At 36.5% G+C, this 22,352-nt stretch overlaps 1 protein-coding gene across 1 annotated transcript in view; it reads right to left on the bottom strand.

Annotated features, from left to right (window-relative positions):
- Positions 1–22,352, bottom strand: part of Rab38 (RAB38, member RAS oncogene family) — a 55,832-nt gene that overhangs the window by 22,807 nt on the left and 10,673 nt on the right. Inside the window, exon 2 of the mRNA XM_076843899.2 lies at positions 11,397–11,677. Coding sequence (XP_076700014.2) covers positions 11,397–11,677 — 281 coding nt within the window. The remainder of the gene's footprint in view (positions 1–11,396; positions 11,678–22,352) is intronic.

Here is a 22,352-nt window from a genome sequence, read left to right as displayed (position 1 = left end):
ATATGTAAAATGGATATAATAACAAAATCTATTTTGTGAGGGTTTGTGAGAACTAAGTGAAAGGAAGAAATTAAACCCTAGGACAACATCTAGTTAAAAATAAGCATGCATTTTATAAATGCAACTTCTTATCAGTATGGATTCATCATGGCCTTGTACTGACAATTTTCTGATGAGTCATAAAGCTAGTAACTCTGCAACAGCAACATGTTCCTGCTAAGATATCTTAGAATAAAGATGAAAAGCTTGTTGTCTGCTTTTGAAAACAACCCAGGGGTTCCTAAAGATGATTCTTAATGTCTCACTGCACAATATCCATTAAAGAAGCTCTTCTCAGCAGCCCCTTGAGTCTCCCTTATAGCATCTCTCATCCTTAGTGACCCTGGTCGAGCATCAAGGAAACTGCTTCAATCTCAGGTAGAGGTATCAGCTGTTCCTCCAAGTGCTCTCACAGCTCTTATAGAAGCCACCAAGTTTTATGGAATATCAAAATGTATTGTGGCTATTTGTTTATGGGTTTTCTTTAGAAGATTGGAAGTTTTTTAATGAAAAGAAACCCGGGTCCTTTATCATCAGTGTCCCAGTACTTAGTGAAGTGCCTGCCTGAGTTCATAGTAGATATTCAAGGAATGCTTTTGGAATTAATGCATGCTTGAATAAATGAATCAATAAAATCCAGCACAATGCATTTTAACCAGTTCATTAATCCAAATCACCAAAAAAAAGTATTTTCAAAAATATTTCTAATCCCCTCTGGAAATATCTGTGTTGAACCAAGGCACTGCAATTTTAACAAGCATCTCAGGTGACCCTGAAGCATAAGCCTATTCAAGACTGCTGTCATTTGATAGAGCATTTGATTATATCTGAAGTTGAGGCCTGATTTCTTCAATGCAAAACATCAAAAAGGCTCCCTGGAACACTGTTAAACATGATAGCCATTGTATTTGGCTCAAATGATAATAGCTGAAAACAATGAGGTATGCATATAAAATAAAACAACAAGGATTTCAATTAAAAAAATACTGCAATATTCTGGTCCTGAAATGTGAAGATGGACTAAGTTGGTTAATCAGTGCCACTGGCTAATGTTAGATTCTTACAGGGTGCTATGTGGCATTACCAAACAAAGAATTTGAAGTTCCCCCCATTGGAGACTTAGGGCATTAGGGGGGTGGCTGCTTAGCTCACCTTCATTTTTCTTCTCTATTTCCCCATCCACACAGCAGGGCACTATAATCTCTTTGCTATGCAATGTGCCTACAGAGATTTCTGGATGAAAGGAGTTATATAATGTTGGAGTCCTTCTGGGAAATATAGCAGTAATTTAATTTTTCTGCTTCTGCAGAGTTCTCTAAGGACAGAAATACCCCACAAAGGGCAAGAGAAAGAATAACACACTAAAAGAATCTTCTGAAAGAGTCCTTGAAAGACAGTGCAGCAAACAATCCCGTTCCATTCAATAAACACTGACCAAGCAATTGCCCTCTGTGTGTAAGCCATTGTGCTAGGTGATGACCAGAAGCACTCAGTGTAGTTCAGGGTCCAGGCCCTAAAAGAAATAATTTTGACATAGTGTGGTATGGGGAGGGGAGACCACTTCAGAGTCAGTAACAGGATGCTCAAGTTGAGACCTGGAGGAAGAGTGACAGGCAGGTGCATAAGGTAGAAAAGATTATTCCCAGACATTCGGAATATCAAGGTCGACAGGGAACTTTATGCAGCCTAACATAACCTGTGATGGAGCTCTTGCAATCTGTTGTCTGCGATTACTGCATGTATGTGTATTTTTTAGAGACCAGGAATTTACTGCATACTAAATATGTATATTTAACAACACCACTATGAAGCATTATTCCCATTTTTCATTGAGACAACTAGGTATTGCCTGATTAAATTGCATGCCCAAAGCCACAGACTTGTGTCAGAGGCTGGCATATATTTGCCTGGTCAAAGCCCACATTTTCAACCTTTGACAAAGTAGCTCTCTTCATACTTCTCAATGCTATTTCTCAGGTTCTGAATTCCATAATGATCCTAAAGTCCAGGTCCAGAAGAGGAAAAGCCTGAGGGCAGAAGGATGCAGTCACTTAGAGGTACCTATATTTCAGTTTCATCTCTAGGCAGGGACCCATCAGAAATGAAGGCTGAGGAAAGCCATTTGGTTGGCTTGAAATACATGTTTTCTTGCTGATCCCAGCCTCATAGATGAGAGAGAAGAAACTCCTAAGGAAATCTTTAGAGGCCATATAATATGGATAGAAGGGAAACACAGACATAAAAAGTCTGTAGAATTTCCAACAGCAGAGATAGAAGGGGAAAGGTATTCTAAGCAGAAGGAACACCATTTAAAAAGCTATGGAGGTGATAAATAACAGTGCTAAAAATGCAAAAGTTCAATGAGGATGATTTATAAGATGGGTGAGGACCAAAAAGACAAGGCTCTGCTCTGCATCCAACTATGTCCCTTGGCATGAATATCTCAGTCTGAGAATCCTTGATAGACAATAGAATTCTAAGCCCAAGACTCAACTGTATTTTAGTAATGATATAAAAATCAAAGGATGACCCTATTTAATTTCTCTTAAAACAAAAATGCTAAGTAACAAAAAATTCTTAAAATAGTATCTTTAGAGAGTTTGCAAAGTTCTAATATAAAGCAGAGTATCTGGGGTTTCCCAAACTAAGCTCTGCTGCCCTTCAGGCCAAATAATTCTTTGCTGAGTGGGAACAAGGTAGGTATATGCTGTGAAAAGTAGGATGTTCAGAAGGGTGTAAATGTAGACGCCCTGGCCTCTACCCACTGGGTGTCAGTAGGGCTCCATACCCTAATAGGTTCTAATGAGCAAATATATTTGTAGACATTGAAAATATTCCCTGTTGGGATGAGTAAAATCATTTCCACTGGACCACAATTAAATAATACTAAAAACAACCATCGAAAAGTGTTTTGTGTCCCATTGGGTCTGCTTCTTTTTTGTTGGGAGTTGTGGGGGCAGTGAAAAACCTGTCTTGATCTTCTCTGAGAACAAAGAATCCTCATAGACCTGTTCTCTAATGTCTCTGGGAGGAAGGAGACATCTGGAAAGTGAACTGGCTTGTCTCTGAGTGCACTGAGGTTTAATTTCTGAACACCCCTTATTTCTAAAGTCAGTGGGTAGAGGGGTAGGGGATTTCTATCTTTCTTTTTTCATACCCAAAGTGAACTTCACTGTGCAAAGTTGAACTTAGACCATAACATCAAACACCTTATACATCCCATGCTGGAAAAAGTACTATGAACATAAGCACAGAGATGAGGAAAAGGCAGATGTCTGACAATAGCTGGAGGGAAAAAAAAGCACATGTGGGCAAAGGCTTTCCTTTTTTGCCCATTAACAATTCCAGGTGAATTGCTCTATTTTGTCACATTTCCTAGAAGACCTATTTACATGTCTCTTTTTCACTAGACTTTATGCCTCCACATTTTTTTTCACATACCTATCCTAGTCCCTGATCTATCATACAATTGCTCAAGACATAGTTATGGTATAAGCTCAGACAGGGACAAATTACATGGTAGTAAAGGTGGTGACTGGTGATACTGCTAGCACATTAGTCTTAAAATCTCAAGCCTACTACATACCAACTATGAGCCCTTGAGCTATTTGTTTACATTTTCTAATTTAATCTTTAGTCTCTTCATCTGTAAAGAGGAAAATTAATAGAAGTTTGTTTGAGAGATGAACTAATGCATATAAAGCCATAGAACATTGCCTGGCTAAAAAGAAGCTATTTGTATTCTAAGACATCAGTGACAAACTTCAGAGCCAAGGATCAAATGGTAAATGAGTTAGCCTTTGTAGGCCACAAGGCTTCTGTTGAAACTACTCAGCTCTATAGTTATAGCAGAAAAGTAGCCATTGATAATATGCATCGTTGTTATCAATGAGCATAGAGGAGCTCCAATAAAATTTTACTTATAATAGAGAAGGCAAGCCATATTTGACCTATAGACCAAAATTGCTGATACCTATCCTAAGTTGTCTAAATTTTAATAATTAAGAAGTGGGACCCATGGAAGGTTTCTGAACTAGACATTAACAAAATCAAAATGATCCCTTGGCATGTTAAGTTTTTAGCAACACGTACTACTGAATTGTGTAGTCTTAGTGAAGTCTGATAATGCATTACTATAATTGTCTAATCATGAAATGGAAGATCTGAGCTCAAAGTTATGAAAATGTGAAGCACACAGGACAGAATGACCTATGTAACACCACCTTCTTTCTATACACCAAGCTATAGTTATAGCTTCTGGCGGTACATATCTAGTCTCCTATAATGCCTTATTCATAGCTGGATCTCATATTACCTAGTAAATTATAAGCATAGACCTAGATCATCTCCAGAGAACCAATTAGCTAAAGATATAAATAAAAATGTTATCATTAATTTATACTGATCCTTAAGCGGATGTGTAGCCTGAGTTTGAGATTTTTCTGCTTAAGCCATTTCCAACATCAAGAAATGTTTCCATTTTTCAAGCAGGGCATTAAGAAGCTGTCAGAAGCAATGATTCAAATAGTTGTACTACAGACTGCTGGTCATTATGTGAACTGATCATGACTATTAAACACAGCTATAGTTTCCTTTAAATTATGCCTTCTAACTTTGCTCTGAGTTTAGATTTCATATTGGTTTCTCTTTTTTTAATGTCCTTAAGTACTACCAGTTCCAACCAGATAAGCTAAAAATACAAGGTTAAAAATGCTGTAGCCAAAGAATATAGAAAAGTCACATCCTACAACCCCATATAAATTCTTTGGAGATACCTAAATCCTGGATTATCTATTTTACACAGTGGCATGATAAAAAGTACAGTAAGCACCTTTCTTTGAATACACTGTAGGTATAATACAGATCATTCATAGCACAGATGCAGAAACGAAAGTCACTTGATGCCTATCATGTTAATCAATGAATGCACAGTGACTATAAAGGGTTTTTTTCATATATTGACATATACAAAATGGAAACACTCAGAGATGGACCACTACTCAATTTAAACATAAAATAATTTTTAAAAATAATGTACCATATTCAATCCATTAAAAAAGGAATTAGAGTAACTATCTACCCATACCCAAATGCAATTATCTATGCATTTCCAGTTTGTATAAATGCATTATTTTATAACTGTATATTTTCTAGAAGCCTATAAAATAAATGATGTGTGATACTGCCCTTCAAGTAGCTTCTAGAAAACTAGCCAATTTTAACTGCTGTGTGTTTCAGCTTGCAGAGCAATTTAAAAAATAGTAATAAAACAGCTCACTAAACTTAATGAAACACAGAAAACTTTTCTTTTACAAAAGAATTCCAGGCCAGAATTCCCATTACTTTGTTAAGCATTCAACGTGTCCCAAACATTTAGGAACCGCTGTATGGTATAGTCTCCTCTTGGAGGAGACAGTAAAAAAACAAAACCAAGATATCATTTGTAAGTCAAACCATCATTTTAGAAATCCAGATTGATTATAGAGCACATCTTGAATTTGAAAGATGAACACAGGAATGAATAAAAAAAAAGTGAATGTTAGAATCAAAGAAATAAAATAGCAAATATATATCTTTAAGGAAGTCTCCTAAACCTCAATTCTTTCTTTTTCTTTAAAACAATAATATTATTATTCTATATGGCTGTGATAATGATTGAAAGAATTCTTAAACATACAAATTTTTGCACAAAGGTAACATATAGCAAACTTCAAGAAAAACAGCCATATTATTACTGTAGATTGAGAATGTACATCAGAAATATTCAAGTCCTAGGAAGCCCTACAGTAAGTATAATGGTGGTTTAAATCAGTTTTCTAAAAATTCATTGCACCATGTATAGCAACCCGAATTCTCATTTGTGAAGTAAAAAGCTGATGCTGGATAATTAAATATAACAGTTTATTCAAAGAAGATTGGGTAGCTTGTAGAATGATTCAGACATCTAGAGAAATAGCTTCAGCTGTAACTTTGCAGAAAAGCCAAACCCACAGGAAAGAGTCCTAAGAAGGAACAAAACCGCTCCCAGCCCCATGGAACACTAGGTCCTGTTATCTGTGAAACTCCAAGAACTCAACTTGAGTACCTGGGTCTAGCCGTGATTGTTTCTGTGTCTCGCAAAGGACCTCATAAACTCTGCTGTCTCTCAAAACTGGAGGTCTTTTCTGCCACCCCTTCCTCCAGAAAATGGACTCTGCATTTGGTTTGTTCATCTAGTGGCTTACTTCCAAACTCATATAATTGGTGGAATTTAGGTTATATGTCTGTGCCATAGCAGCAAAAGAAGCAAAAGTAGCGAGTCTTATGGGTTCTTCCTATGCAGGTAAGCTATAAATTCCCCAAAAACAATAAATGTGTTTAAAATTTGCTAGAAAGTCAAAAAAATCAGTAGTCTAAAATGATCACTGCAGCCCATAAAACGACTAATGCCATCTCAGTGAGAACACAATCGAGCATATTCATTATTCTCAGCAGAACGACACACATCAACATTTTTTTTCTTTTAGCTTCAGAGGGAGACCAAAATTGAGTACAATTTAATGTAAGAAGGTTTCTTACCAGAACACCCACTGCTCTCAGAACATTCTGGGAGAGAAGGTGTACCTAAAAAGTCAGTATAAGGAGGTTAGAAATAATCAAGGGCATTTTTCAGGGGTAGGAATTAAGGTAGAGGGAAGCAAGAGCAGGGCTAACTGCAGATTCTTTGTGTGAATTTGATTCTTGTTCTCACTGTTACCTAGATATACCTTGCTCCATTATTTCCTAGCTATGCTGGTATTTCATTGATATCCTTAATTCTGAACATAGCCACACCTGAAGTACTGCACCTTATGAGCAGAATAAAATAAACTGGAAAGGCTAAAATATAGAAACAGACATTCCACTGGAGTGTGGTTGTTGTGTGCATCAGCACCTACTAAGATGAGAAAACTCAGGCCGGCAGATAGGTTATGGGTACAGTAGAGTGTGTGTATGTGTGTGTGTGTGTGTGTGTGTGTGTGTGTTTGTGGGATCAGACATAATGCATCTGGGGACTCCACATACATTCTCTTAGTATTTACAACTCTAGAAGGTGGGTAAGGGTGTCTAGACATCAAATACACAAAAGCTGGACCTGGGTGAGATTCAGACTAGGTGCATCAAGAATTAACCATGTAAATTGGTTAGCAGGTAGCAGGTTCTAGTTGTCTTCTGAAATGGACCCAGATGACAAGACTCGGGATTCATTAACAAGAACAGGGTAGGGAAATAACCCTGAAAGACATATATACTAAAGCATGTTATGAAGTCTAGACACAAGCATAGGAATACACAAAATATTCATTTTAAGAGTAAAGCTATGATAATGAGAGTAAAATGGATCAAATTCCTGATCTATAGGGCAACCATAAAAATGCAAATTACAAATCAGGAATGTTTGAAGAGTGTTATTAATAATTCCACTAGGAAAACAGGTATAAACCAGGAATGTCAGAGTAAAGGGAAAAGAAAAATGTTGAGAAAGTTCTTTGACCCAAAAGCAATTTGGGCAAATTGAGACATATGAGGATCCCAGTGATATATTGTCTATAAAATAATTCAAAGAAATATAGCTGAAAGAAAAAAATGCAAAAGTTGAAAACCTGATGTAGGAAATACTATTTTCTTTTCTTTTCCTGAGTTTTAATATTGGAAGAGATAAAGTGAAAAATCAGATGCACCAGAAGACATCTATGGTTTTTTTTTTTCTCTCTCTTAATGCACTAGCCAGCCAGGGGCTACATTATTGTTCCAGCAACAGCAACAGGCATGAAAACTCTCATGAGAAGTTAATCCAGAAGATGGAAGAACAAAAAGGTAAATTTACCTCAGCACTGCAGCAGGACAGAGGATAATTTCAACAACAAACTCCTGTAATGCTTTGTTAGCTTCAGTTCCAGAGAGGGTCACGCTGTTGATGACACCCAAAGGATTTACTCAGGGTGTGCCCATGGGGACAAAGCCAGAGGCTATAACCTTTGGCTCATTAGATGTTCAGAGATCCAAGAAAGGAAAATCATATGTTAATCACCAGCATGATTGTGATATCACTCAAGAGTTCTCTAATTATTAACAGATTCACTTTCTAGCAGAAAGCTCTCTATGGGAGATACTCCCTCATCCCAAATGTAATCAAAGAAGGAACTGGTAGCTGTCCCCAAATGCTCCTATTTTAGTTTCAGGCAGATACTTTTATCTGGGCTTCAATTTTGTAAATGTTGTGATGCTATACTCAGAAAGTTAGAAGAATTTTAGATTTTTTTTATCTGGGTACCCAGGATAAACTCAGGGGTATTCGACCACTGAGCCACATCCCCAGCCCTATTTTATTTAGAGACAAGGTCTCACTGAGTTGCTTAGCACCTCACTTTTGCTGAGGCTGGCTTTGAACTCTCAATCATCCTGCCTCAGCCTTCCAAGCTGCTTGGATTGCAAACATGCACCACTGTCCCTGGCTAACTTTACATAGATCTTTGAAAAGGCTTTTTGAACAGCTCAAAACTCTACTTTGTCATTGCTGCAGTATTGTTCCTGGGCTTCCAGGTGTGGAGTCTGAATACTAACCTGGCACTGGCCAAAAATTTTCATTAGTTATTCAGAATAACAACCTCAGTAGCAGTTATTTGGAGAGAGAAGAGATGTTGAATGTGGATTCTGTCTTTTACAATGAGGTCTTGTACTCTCTTAGCTTGTGAAATTCCATGTCCCCTCTCCCACGCTGTACAAAGCTTCTCTTCAAAGTTCACACTAGTGGGGATTTGGAGGATTAGAAATGCAGTATCCAACTAGGAGGGTTAGCCAGACCTTAAGTTAATGAACATCATGTCCTTAAGCATATAGGGTTTGCCACTGCAGTGGCTGAACAAAGAATGTTGGGGTGAAGTAAAAAGAAAATGTTGAGAAGTTCTTTGACCCAAAAGCAATGTCAATCTTCCCCTCCACACATTCACAGGCCTCATCCTTTCTCTTTATTCTTACTAGCATTTAATCGCCATCCAAAACACTGTAAGTTTTACTTACTGCTATCCATGAAGGAAAGATGTTTTTTATATTTTATTTTTTAGTTGTAATTGAACACAATACCCTTATTTTATTTATATATTTTTATGTGGTGCTGAGGATCGAACCTAGCGCCTTACACATGCTAGGTGAGTGCTTTACTGCTGAGCCACAACCCCAGCACGCAAACCCCTGCCAAAGACTCTGTTTTGCAAGTTTCTGTTCTCAGTGGCTGACACATAACCGACACTCAATGACATTTTTTAATGAATGAATAAAGGAAGACGGTCTCTCCTCTCCATAAATATCATTCAATCTAGTTTTCCCTTAAAATTTAAAGTAAACAACTGAGAAAAGGAGTTTTCCAAAATCCTCCTTTCTCCACTAGACCTGCAGGCTTTTGAACTGGAAAGTGACTCTTTTTTTGAAACCAAAGAACTCAAAGAAAATGCAGAAGTTGTGAAGGTAAGTGTGCAGCTAAGGGAAAAGTAGAATAAATGAATTCATCCACATTTTGGAATTAAAAAGGAAAATCCAAGCTAATGTTCAGGAAAAAAGTCAAACTATCAAATTTCATATTTGTTATATTTCTGCCACTTTTAATATCTGAATTGTTTTCCACCTGTCTGTCTTCACAGTAATAAATCCTTGAAACACATGAATCAAAAGTCTCAATGACAGTCAAGAAATAGGAAATGATGGGTACTATGTCCTAAGAAATAGGGGAAATTAGGAACTTTTAAAGGAAAGAGGGGAGAAAGCTAGCTTGATCACTGGAACCTCAGAAAGAAGACAAGAATATTAGAAACTGAGGGAAAACAACTTTCTAAACCTAAGAGCAGCTTAATGATTGCAGAGAGACAGCAGGTATTGAGATTCTCTAAGAAATGCCTCAAATAAATGATCATGCCAATTGTTTCTGAAAAGTGTACTACCACCGCCTTCTATCATCTCCCAATCCAAGCAATGGTTTTATTCTGATGGTTTTCTCACTTTAGTGATAATCCCAAGTTTCTCTCTCCAGTCCCTTTGACTTGTATTCTAGAGCAAGGTCTCATAATTTTCCCACAAGGACACATGTAATGTTTAAATCTGGGCAAACATGTCTCTCCTCAAACATTTATCATTTCTTTGTGATAAAAGCATTCCGGAAACCATTCTTCTGGCTTTTTGAAGAATACAGTAAATTATCAATATCTATAAACACTCTACTGTGCAATAAAATACCCAGTTTTGAATGATTCCCATTCAAGTTATATTTTAAAACCATTCTTTGATGCTGTGCACAAATGTGCAAAATAAGTGTGAATTCCATAAGTAAAGAGACAGAAATGTATCTTATTGACAGCCAAATCCCAAACAAGTAGCACAGTACCTGTGCTCTACAAAAATGTAAATATTTGTGTTCCACAAATCTATGAAACTATATGGATTGCAACCATAATGTAAAAAATATCAGAATGCTCATAACCCAATGCATACATGAATCAAAGCCTCACATTGTACCTCATAAATATGAGCAATACATGTCAATCAAAAAATAAAATTAATTTTAAAATTTACCATGAAAGTTTTTCTTTCTCAGATACTGAATTATATATATATATATATATATATATATATATATATATATATATATATATATATAAAAGAACAGAAAAACAATCCATGCATCTAATGAAACAGACAGCATTACGGGGCATAAAGGGAAGTATATACCCTCATCATGCCACATAGGATCCTGTATCTTCTAGCCCTTCCTCTGTTCCCACATCTGCTACTTCATGCCTCCCAGGAGGCTTCAGCTGTACATGGCTGCATGATTCTGTCCACATTTGTACTGCCCTGTCACTCCACTATTCCAGATTTCTCAATGTGGTAGTTCTGTATTATTGCCATCTTTTCATTTCTAGGGCAAAGTACAATTCCTGACATACAGCTAAACACATTAACTGTTAATTGTCTAAATTTAATGGCACTGAATTTAAGGCCCATTTCTTTCAAACTCATACTTACCTAATAGATCTTTTGTGAGGACTAAATACAAAAATGCATTTAAGCATGCCTGGCACACAGTAGGTGCTCAAAAATTGAATAGTTATTAACTATTATCAATATAAAAATGTACAAATGGATTTGATCCCTCAGTCACAATCACCTTAATATGTCCCACTCTGCCCATTCACTGCCTTGAGATAAGAAAAAGTTTAATAAAGTAATTTGGAACCCTTTATTACCAGACAAACATGTATTATTATTATTATAATGATGCTAATGATTATGTGCATTTTCTTTGAGAATCTTGCCTATAATATGCTCATCCTTTAAAGTCACATTACCTTTGCTGATGTTTCAAACCATCCTACGAAACCATGCTCCTTGCAGAACTGGTCCATCTTGAGGCCATTGTTCATGAGCACATCCTTCCCCTGGTCACATTTGTTGGCCAATAAAACCACAGAAACTGGTTTGCCATTAGGGAGAGTTAACTTTGAGTCCAAATCATTTTTCCACTTTGCAACTGCTTCAAATGTGGCTGGTCTGGTGACATCAAAGACAATAAACGCACCCATAGCTTCTCGGTAGTAGACTCTTGTCATATTTCCAAATCTCTCTTGACCTGCATCAAGAAGAAATATAATTCAGAAACTCTTTACAACTGGAACTGAATAAAATATTAGAACTTCATGTGGGCTCCAATAAGAACAAGTCGCTCAATAAAGTCTTATTTCTAGTCTTTAAAAAGTGTGCTAAATATATAATCATGCAGTTTTGTTTTTAATCTTTTGAGCACAAGAAGGAAATTAATTCATTTAACAAGTATTAACTGAGAAAATACTATGCACCATGTAATGTTCTAGAACTGTGTTAATATAGTATCTCACTAGCTTTGTGCAGCTAATTAATTACTTATGACTAAATAAAATTTAAAATTCAGTTTCTTAGTCACAATAGCTACATTACAAGTGTTTGATAAAACACATGGCTAGTGGCTGGCTACTGCAATAGATGATGCCAATTGAGAACATTTGGATCAACACAGGATGTTCTATTGGACAACATTATTCTGAACATTTGGGATATAATGACTCAAACATAAAAATCCCTGCAGTCATAAGGCTTACATTATTTTACTGAAAAGGCAAATTAATAAACAAATTATGTAGTATGTTAAAAAGGCATCAGAAATCTACTTTGATTAAAAGTAATAATACTAGCACCATTAATTGTATATTTACTAAAAATAAGAAATGTGACCTGCATAAATGATCATAAAGGTATTATCCACATTCTGTTTTATTTTTTGCAATTCTGGGAATCAAACTCTGGGTCTGGCATGTGAAAGGCAAGCATTCTACCACTGAGTTACATTCTCAGTCATTATTCTTATTTGGTTTTATTTCAATTTATTTGGCAATGGCTATTAAACGCAGGGGCACTTTACAACTGAACTATATCTCTAGCCTTTTTTATTTTTGATTTTAAGACAGGTCTTACTAAGTTGTTCAGGGCCTCACTAAATTGCTAAGCCCAGCCTCGAACTTAGAGTCCTTCTGCCTTTACTTCCCAAATTTCTGGGATTATAGGCATACAACATCATGCATGGCCATTTGTCTCATTTTAAAGTGAGACTTATAAAATCTAAGTAACTGGCTCAAATTAAACAAATAGTAAGCTTGCAAAATCAGAATTCAAACCTGAGTCACTTGAAACGAGAGCCCATAGTCATTTACTAACTTTGAATACTTTCAACTACTGAACCATAGTCTTGTACTCTCTCTCCTCCAGGTGTATGTGCCAGGAACATCCTATTCAATCCAACTTCACAAATGTCTATTGGACATCTACTATATTGATAGCAATATAGTAGTACATGCTCAAAATACAATAATGAGCTAGATGGTATCATATCTTCCTTCAAGTAGACCATAATCTATTGTGTAAGGAAAACCTCCAGATGTTGCAAAAAATGAATAAGTAATTTTTAAAAATAAAATGAAGACTGGTTTTAGAATTAGTTGTAATCAGCTAGAATCAGCTTTTTTCTGATGCTTAGTTTTCTAAGTGAATATTGGTAAGTTTCTTAAACATCCTAAGCCCTCCTCACCAGCAAAAGGGCTATAAGAAAATGTACCACAGGGTTGTTACATGGATGGAATAAATTAATATATATGAAGCTCCCAGTTCAGTACCTTAGAACTAATCAGTATGTATTTCTTCAGCAGGTTAAAAATAAAATAGAAAGTATGATACAAATTTTCAAATCATAGTCCCAGGCTAAAGATTTTGACAAAAAAAAAATTGCAGATATTTTAACCAAGCAACAAAAGTTAACAAAATCACATCATTTATTTCTGTGTTAGTTGAGGACAGGAACTAATGAAAACTGGGTTCATATTTTAGGAACACAAAAACCCCAGAAGTGTGCAACCAGACAGTCTTTTTTATTTGAAAATGTATGTTAAGAGTCTTATAAAAGTATAGAAAGTAAAACAAATTTAGGTATGTGATACATTTTTTTGAAAAGAACAAATTGCTGAAACTGAGGTATATCCAAGAAAATATAGGTTAATATACCCTTGGAATACAAAAATTTCGAGCACAAGATTTTGCAATGGTGAACTTTAGCGTAAATTAAAAAGATGTTGCGTTGATTATGTTCACAGGGACATTATGAGGAGGTGAAGGACCCCTATGTACCAGTGAAAGTTGATGGAATTCTATAGTTTCAATCCTAGTCTAGGTGCCTATATGCCCAGCTAGATATTCTGGAAAGAAGAACTTTTTATCAAAGATACCACATAACACTCCTAAAGCATTTCTTACCTAGCTTGTACCACAAAAGTATTTTTTTTTAATTTCCCAGTTATACAGTCAATGAAAGAAAGGGGTAAAATACTTTTCATATGACATACAACCCACAGATGAACTTTCATTTTTTCCAAATGAGTTTTAATTTTTTTTTAAATGACTGATGCAAACAGCAATTTCCTTTGATACTGTTCAGGAAAGGCCATGACATATCAAGAGGATTGGCGGGAAAAAAGCCCTCTGTGATCACTCTGAACTCCAAAGGCCTCTAGGCTTTTTGAAGGATGTCTTATGATCTCTTTCAGAGATGTAATCAGATGAAGAGCAAAGTCATGGGTTATTCAATAATCTGCTTGTCCAGAGATTTTCAGAGCAGAGTAGGAAGCTCTCAAGAATAGAAATTTTACATTTCAATATATGACACAGTGCAAAGAGCAAGGGATAACTTTACACCTTCATGAAGAATCATAAAGGAGGGCTGGGGATAGCTCCTTGGTAGAGTATTTGTCTAGCTAGTGCAAGGCTCTGGGTTCAATTCCCAGCACCGTTTTAAAAAAAGGGGGAAGTGTGTATGTGCGCATGTGCATGCATACACATGTGCACTTGTGCTTGTGTGTCACATCAGAACCAAGAAGTTAGCTTATTTCTGGAAAGAAAAGACCTTTGTATATGGAGGTCACTGGACTAGCCCATTTAGAAAGTTTGTGTTTTTGGCATTCCGGCCACGGGTCACATTCAGATCAGAGCATTTCTAACACTCACATTTAATCCCTCCTTTATCAGCTGATAGTCCTCTCTGCCATTTCTTAATCAAAGTGTGAGAAACATGTGACTTTGTGAATGGCTACTTATGAGCGGAGTGGAGAGTGATGAATTCATCCTGAGTAAATTTACTTAAAACATGACTACAATTTAAAAACTTCCTTTGGCATAGATCACTTGTCTAACACAATTACTGAATGACTGGTGAAGTCCAGACTCCGTGATTTGTGCAGCTAATACAGTTTTTTGACCAGGAGGAACTATACCACAGAAAGCTATACTGAGAATCTGCACTGAAAATGATCCAATTCACCAAGTAAGGACCCCTTCTCTTAGTCCTCAAACACACACCACAGTGCAATAAATGTGCTCATGACTCAGTTTCCAGTTTCAAGAGGTGTTCCAACGACCAAGCAATCAACTACATCACAGAAATTAATACAATGGCTGCAGTAATAGTTCCAGGAGCCTTATGGGAAAATCTACTAACTTGAAGAATCAGAAGACATGGGTCTTAATTTTAATCACTGGAAGCCTTGAACAAATCAGAGCAGTTTTAAACAAATGTATTTCTCTCCCTGAGTCTCAGTTTTCTTAAGTGTTAAATGAAGTTCGTGTGTCTGATCTCTAAGAACCCTTCCTGTTATAATTCCTTAGATTAAATGAAACCCTGGCTGTCTTTTGTAACAGACTGAAATGGACCATTTGGTGTCAAAGATTCAGCCAAAAATTCACACAAACATCACAGTCATAATGTGTATTTAATGATACTTTCACTTCATAATTAAGGCTCTATAGATGCTCTCAGCAGACACAATCAAGCAGTGAATCTTTCACATAAAACCAATGGTAGGAAGCACAGCGGGTTTTCTATTAAACTGAGAATACCTTTTTAACCATTCTGACCCTTACCAACTAGCTTTGTGAATCTCAGATTAGTCAATGCACTATTACAAGCCTCGGCTTCCTTATTATGAAATATGGACACGAGCTTGGACACTATAAGACACTTCCATTATCTTCTGGAAAACTCCCCTTCTTAGGCACCCAGTACTCCAGGTCCTACTGCTCCTCTGTTCCCCAGACTAGCTCATGACATCACCAACAACACAACCGCTCAGAACAGTACCTTCAGTCATCTTCCAACTCAGTTTGCGCTCCCTCATGTAAAGGATTTCCAATGTCCCACCAACACTTCCCCTTCAGAAGTGGCTTTTAACTCTGCTTCCTCCACTCCATCAGCATTGGCTGCTGCTCTACTTCAGCCCTTCCTTGCTCCTAATTTGGACTCCTGATGGTTTTTCTGCACTCTTCTACTTTTCCTGACACTCCCTTAAAGTACTTCATGGCCAACCACACTGAACACTCCTCCATCCTAAAACACACCTTGCATTACTCTCTGGATTTCCCTGTGATTTACATCTCAGTTCCCAGATCCTGAATACCCTCCTCATGGCTCCTGATGAGTGAACTGTGTGCCCTTAGTTTATGCCCTAAAATCTCAGCCTTCCCTGTCCTGACAGCTGAAATTTACTCCCTTCTGCATGACCCCACAGCATTTTCCCTATCCTACACCATGAGTATTTATCATGGTGTGTCTTCATACTTCAGTCTCCATCTGGCATTGAAAATCCTGGAGAGCAGGTTAGTCGTGTTTTGATGTTGTGAAACTTGAGGGCTCTTTCTTCACTTTTTGGATCGAGTAAGGGCTCATGACACTATGGTGAAAATAATCTGAGATTAAGGTTTCTTCTTCCTCTAAAGTACATTCTCATATATTCATGACCTACTGCTGCACACTGATGCACTTATTCTGTATTCCACTTTCATTCCCAGTAAATAATCAATAGAAATTCATTAGGAGAGAAAATTAACATTATTCTAACACAGGTATGTACATACCTGTTGCAATAAGTTTTGGACTAGAATGTTATGCTTTTGTAATCATTCTCACAATTAAGAAATGATCCCTCAGAATCAATTTATTCCAAACAATACATGCTTTTTGGTCCTGGTACAATCAGAAGATATAAAAGTGCTACAATGATATTCTCTATATCTATGTAACAGTGTGAAAATATAAAAACAAAAGCAAATATGGATCTTGTACAATGATCTAAAAGAAAACAATCAAATTATATGATTGCTATAATGGTCAAAAGGACACTGAGCTCTTAATGACATAAGCTGGTTTTGAAGGCCAAGGGGAAACAACATCCTAGGACGAGGATCAGAGTAAGCTGACATTCTAGTGCGCAAGGTTTTCTCCAGTTTTTAGGAACCCATCTGGCCCCCTGGCAATGGTTCTGAAACTCTTTGATCTGATCTCTTCACTCCTTTGCCCTGCCAAACTGTGACAGAAATGTGTCAATCACTGTTTTTCCAAGTGACAAAGCATAGATCCTAGAATTAACCTTGCAAAATCTTTTCATACAAAATTACCAGCTATTCTATAACCATGACCAAGTTTATGTAGCCCTCCTTGCAAGCACTGCACTGTGTATACAGTGAAATTTCTGTTAAGGTCCCTGTATTAAGTGAAGGAATAAGCCTAGTCTCTTATTGCCCCTTCAGCAAGTACTTGCAGGCTTACCAAGTCTTTCAGAGCTATCTGTTCCTTCATCACTTCTCTTCTACTCACACCGAAATCATTCATCTCATCTCATTCATTTAACAACAACAATGACATCAAAATCTAATGCCTATAATTTTCTAGGAACTGGTCTAGCAACTAGAATAAAATATCCTTGCTTTCCCATTCCACTGGGAAGAAATAAACAGCAAGTTAAAAATAAGTAAAATGTAAATAAATAATACTATGTTAGCTGGTGAAAATGTCATGGAGAAAAATAAAGCAGGGAAGGAGACTAGGGTATATTGGGGTTGGGGACAGAGTCAAATAGGTTGGATGGTGAAGGCTCCACTAAAAAGGTATCATTTGAGAAAAGACCAGAAAGAGGTAACGTAGGGGGCTCTATCTCAGAAGAATTTTAAACATGGGAACCAGCAAGTGAAACATCAAGATCCTGAGGCATACATATGTCTGGCAAGGAGCTGGAGAACTGCGAGGAGACTGAGTTGACTGGAGAGAGCTGTACGGGGTCAGAGTACAGTGTGGTCAGGCAGGGAGATCACAAGGTTCAGACTGTAGACACTTTCAGGCCTTCATATGGATGTTGCCTTTATTTCTGGGTAAGAGGAAAGCACTGAAGGATTGTGAGCCAATGAGAAACATGGACTGGCATGAGAAAATGAATGATGTCTGGGAGTCAAGGTGAGAAAAGAACAGTCAGAAAGTTATTGCAATAATTCAGGAAAGAGATAATAATGATTTGGACCAAAGTGGTAGTGGTGAAGATGGTAAAGAGTGATTGTTTACTGGGTATATGTGGGGATAGAGATGATAAGTGGGTTGTAGAGTATGAGATGATTCAAGCATGATACCTAGAATCGGAAAATCTGAAAGTATGGAGATGCCATTGGTTGAGATGAAGACTTCAGGAGGCATAGATGTGGTGTGTGTGTGTGTGTGTGTGTGTGTGTGTGCATGTGTATGTGTGTGTGCATGTGTGTGTGTATGTGTGTGTGTGCGCACACGTGTGCACGCTGAGAGGAAGCGTAGGAATCTGACATGTTTAGTGTAAGTCTGAGATGGCTGTTGGGCTCTGTCTTAAGAAGAGTGGGATATATACCTGAAGTTCCAGGGAAGGTCTGCACTGAATATTTAAAATGTTGCTTAATTTCTGTGTATCTCTGCCTGGTTCATTTTCCAGGGCCCTATCCTCTCCCCATCATTTCCCTAATTAAACACTTTAAGGAACCTTCCTCTATCTATAGCAGCTGTAATAAATGGAAGTTGAATGGCTAACATGCTTTGTGATCCATACCAGATTTAAAACAATCTGAACTATTACAATTATAAATTGGAAGCTACCTCACAAATGGAATATACTCAAAATTTAGCACTTTAGTGATACAGGGCTTATATTATATAACAAAGTTCAGAAGTTAGTTTATTTGAGCTGAACAATGCCAAACTCCTAATCTTTAAGGAAAAATAAAAATGTCATGAGATACAATTCTTTTCACATTTTTATATTCTACTAAAACAATGCCTTAAATTTAAGTGTGTGAATTTCTATCAATTTTGCAAAAATAACTAACAAATACATATAAATGAAACTTACAAAATTTTATTTTACTTTTATGAAAGATTTGTTATTTGACAGATAACTTCCAAATTAATATAAAGAAATGACAGTAACATATATACAAATTCAAACTATATTCACTAAGCACCTAGATTAGTTTCTCTAATGTTTTCACCAAAAATACCTTCTCTATTAAAAGACTGACTAAAAAAGTTTATTTAGGTTTTTAATCAAAAAATCTAAAGCTGTCCATCATACCTTCTAATTAGTATGAGTCAATTAAACCCTAACAATATGATTAAAAATAACTTTTTTAATATTTATTTATTTATTATTAGAGATTTATGATTACACATAGTAGTTGGGTTCCCCACAAACTCATACATGCAGGGAATTCGATTTCAGTTCATGATCCCCACTTTTTACTCTCATCTTCCCTTTCCTCTCCCACATTCCTTCCTCTACTAGACTTTCTTTCGTTCATCTATTTATGTATATTTGAGTGGTTCTTTTGAACTATGCATAAAGGTGGAGTTCCTGTGATATATTTATATATGCACATAACGTGATTTTTTTTAGGAACTCATTCTGCATTGCCTTTTGTTTCCCACCCCTCTACTCTGCCTCTTGATCTCCTTCTTCTACACTATTGATCTTTCTTTTATGCTATCCTGTCCTTCTTTTCCCTTTTCCTTTATTTTACTCTAGCTTCCATCTATGAGAAAAAACATTCAACCTTTGAATTTCTGAGTTTGGCTTATTTCACTTAGCATAACATTCTCCATTTGCATTAATTTACCAGCAAATACCATAATTTCATTCTTTTTATGGCTGAGTCAAACTCTGTTGTATACATATACCATTATTTCTTAATAAATTCATCTAATTATGGTCATCTGGGTTGATTCCATAATTTAGCGATTATGAGTTGTGCTGCTATAAACACTGAAGTGGCTTTATAGCTATAGTATGCCAATTTTAATAACTCTTAAAAGCTTTCCTATCCTATACATTCTAACTGAAGAGACTGGTTGATCTAAGATTGGTAATCATAGGTCCACATGCCCAAAATCATATACATAGCACATAAACAAAAATGAGTAATAAGTCATTTATTAAGTATTACAGTAGATCCTGAGTTGATGCTGCCTTTTGTTTGGAGTGAGTTTATATTTCCCAAGGTATTTACTGCTTTTGAGGGAAGATGCATCAGGAGCATGATATGCTAAATGTTGTTAGGCCCCGGAGTAACCAAACAGTGTATGAAATGAAGCAGATCCTGTCTCACTAGCATAACCACTAAGATACAAGTGAAGTACAGGGGTCAAAGCTTACTTTGATGTCTCGTTTGAGTTCTGTTTTCTTGTGTTTTTATTTTACATTTTGGATAAGAGAGAGCTTACATTAAGGGAGATAATAGATCGTGGATTTAATTCCAAGGGACTAGGGCCTTGGAGTCAAGGGTGACCTGTAGAGTGATCTTCAGCTACCATACCTCTACAGAGAGCATGTGGAGCCTCTGTGTTGGGGAAGTATTTTGCCCTATACGGTGAGGTTTCGTTCTCTATTTTGTGCTGTCTCACTTTAAGATTTTATCGTCATACCCAGTACAATCACTCCACTGTCTGCTGAATAGTCAGTAGTTCTATGGCTCAGTGTCTTGGCTCGTTTTGTTTTCTCCTACTTTGAAGATTCCATCCAACTTACATTGATTTTCACTCACATACTGGTATGGCCTAGATACCTCCTGGTCCATGAAGCCTCCAAATACCTTTGCCCCTTAATCCCCAGGACACAGGACTTTTTATTTCTTCCACTGCCCTTGCTTGGTTCTCCCTTATGGGTTAATGAACTGTATCTGCTTCTGGTCCCTTGCTTCATTTGCTCATGCGAATTAGTAAGTATTTCCCTTGAATATACATATATTTCATAATTTTATTTTAAAAGAGATATTTGCTATCAGTCTATCTTATTGTAAGGCTCTTTTAATGATTACCTAGGATCCTGTGTTCGTTTCTTGCATTAAAATACTTTAACACACTCTAGTTTCTCAGAGTATATTGACATAGCTGGACATGGAGTTTTGTTGAGAAGAAAGTAGGAAACAGAACTGTGGGAAAGCATGCCCCAGAATTGGGAACACAATTTTCAGAAAGACTCTTAGAAGATGAACAAGTAATTGCCAGGCCAAAAAATAAGAGGTCATTTATCTCACCTGTTAGCCTTCTATGAGATTTTTGAGGTTATGCACCTTGGTCTACAAGTTAAGGGCTAGGCACACTATGCCTGGCTAGTCTTTCTGTTTCTTGCTTTGAAGCACCATCACACCATGGCAACCCCATTTCCATTAGAACATACTCTCTTCCTTATCTTCCATCTAACCAAATCCTACCCATCCTTCAAGGTTATACTCAAGTGCAGCCTTCTTGAAGACTCTGCATAACTAGCTGATACCAACCTACCTTGCCACTCTCCTATATCCCCATAACATTGACTGTATCAATCACTTGGCTACTGTTCAATTATTCAATTACTGTGCCTATGTCCGCATCATACACATATTCCGACAGGCTCAAGTCTATGCTTATGATAGACTTACATAACAGAATAAAACTGGCCATACAAGTCCTTTTTACACAATGAAGCAACAAATAATATGGATTCTTATAAGCAAGATGGAATCCCAGCAGGGAAAGGAGTAGACTAAATAAAGCAATATCTCTAATTCATTTCATTTTCACTTTTTTCCTATGCCTCCTCAATGCCTGCTCATTGTGATCTATTCTGAATCTATCCATAATGTAGAACCATTCTAATTCTTTCTGAAATTTCCTTACTTCCTCTATAACCAATGTCTTTCATTTCACCTAACTGCTGGTTTGCACCACGTATAGACAAACCTTATTTCTATTCAACAAGAAGATAAGACTAGCTGTGGTATATTTAACTAAGCTAAAGAATGTAAGATAATAAGATAGGATAAAAAGTCAATACTGGTTATTAGGTGTCCATAAACAATAGTCTTACTGGAAGAAAGATAAATGAATTATAGTGTTTTATTGTTAAATTTTCATTAAACTCTGAATTTATATTTGAATTTAAAGCTATATACATATTATGCTTTTGAAAAAGACTACTAGTACACTGTCATAGTAAATATTTTGTTATAAATGTTCAAACTGGGATCAAATGCCACCAGTTTAAATGAAATAATTCATTTAGATGAAGAAATAATATCATATAGCAAATAAAAATCCAATAATGATGGGGTGAGAGAATGAAACCAAGTCGCAGGTGAAAAGTTGGCATCAATCAAAATAGAAGGGTGAGCATTTTGTTTTTAGTTAAACAAATAAGCAACATAAAATACTTTCACCGAATTGTAAGCTCAAGAGGATTTAATAAAAAGCTACCATTAATTATTTGGCCTTTGAGCCAATGCCTCTAAGTAGACTATTAAGATACGTTTATAAATAACTCACAAGAAATTCTAAACTCCAAAGCTCCCATCCTTAAAGAATATCCAGATTCCTCTAGAACTATAATTCCCCAAACAGATGACAAGGTACC

The sequence above is a fragment of the Callospermophilus lateralis genome, chromosome 2, assembly GCF_048772815.1.
Source record: "Callospermophilus lateralis isolate mCalLat2 chromosome 2, mCalLat2.hap1, whole genome shotgun sequence".
Taxonomy (NCBI): Eukaryota; Metazoa; Chordata; class Mammalia; order Rodentia; family Sciuridae; genus Callospermophilus; species Callospermophilus lateralis.
Note: the sequence above shows the minus strand (reverse complement) of the source record. Positions and strands in the feature narration are given on the sequence as shown.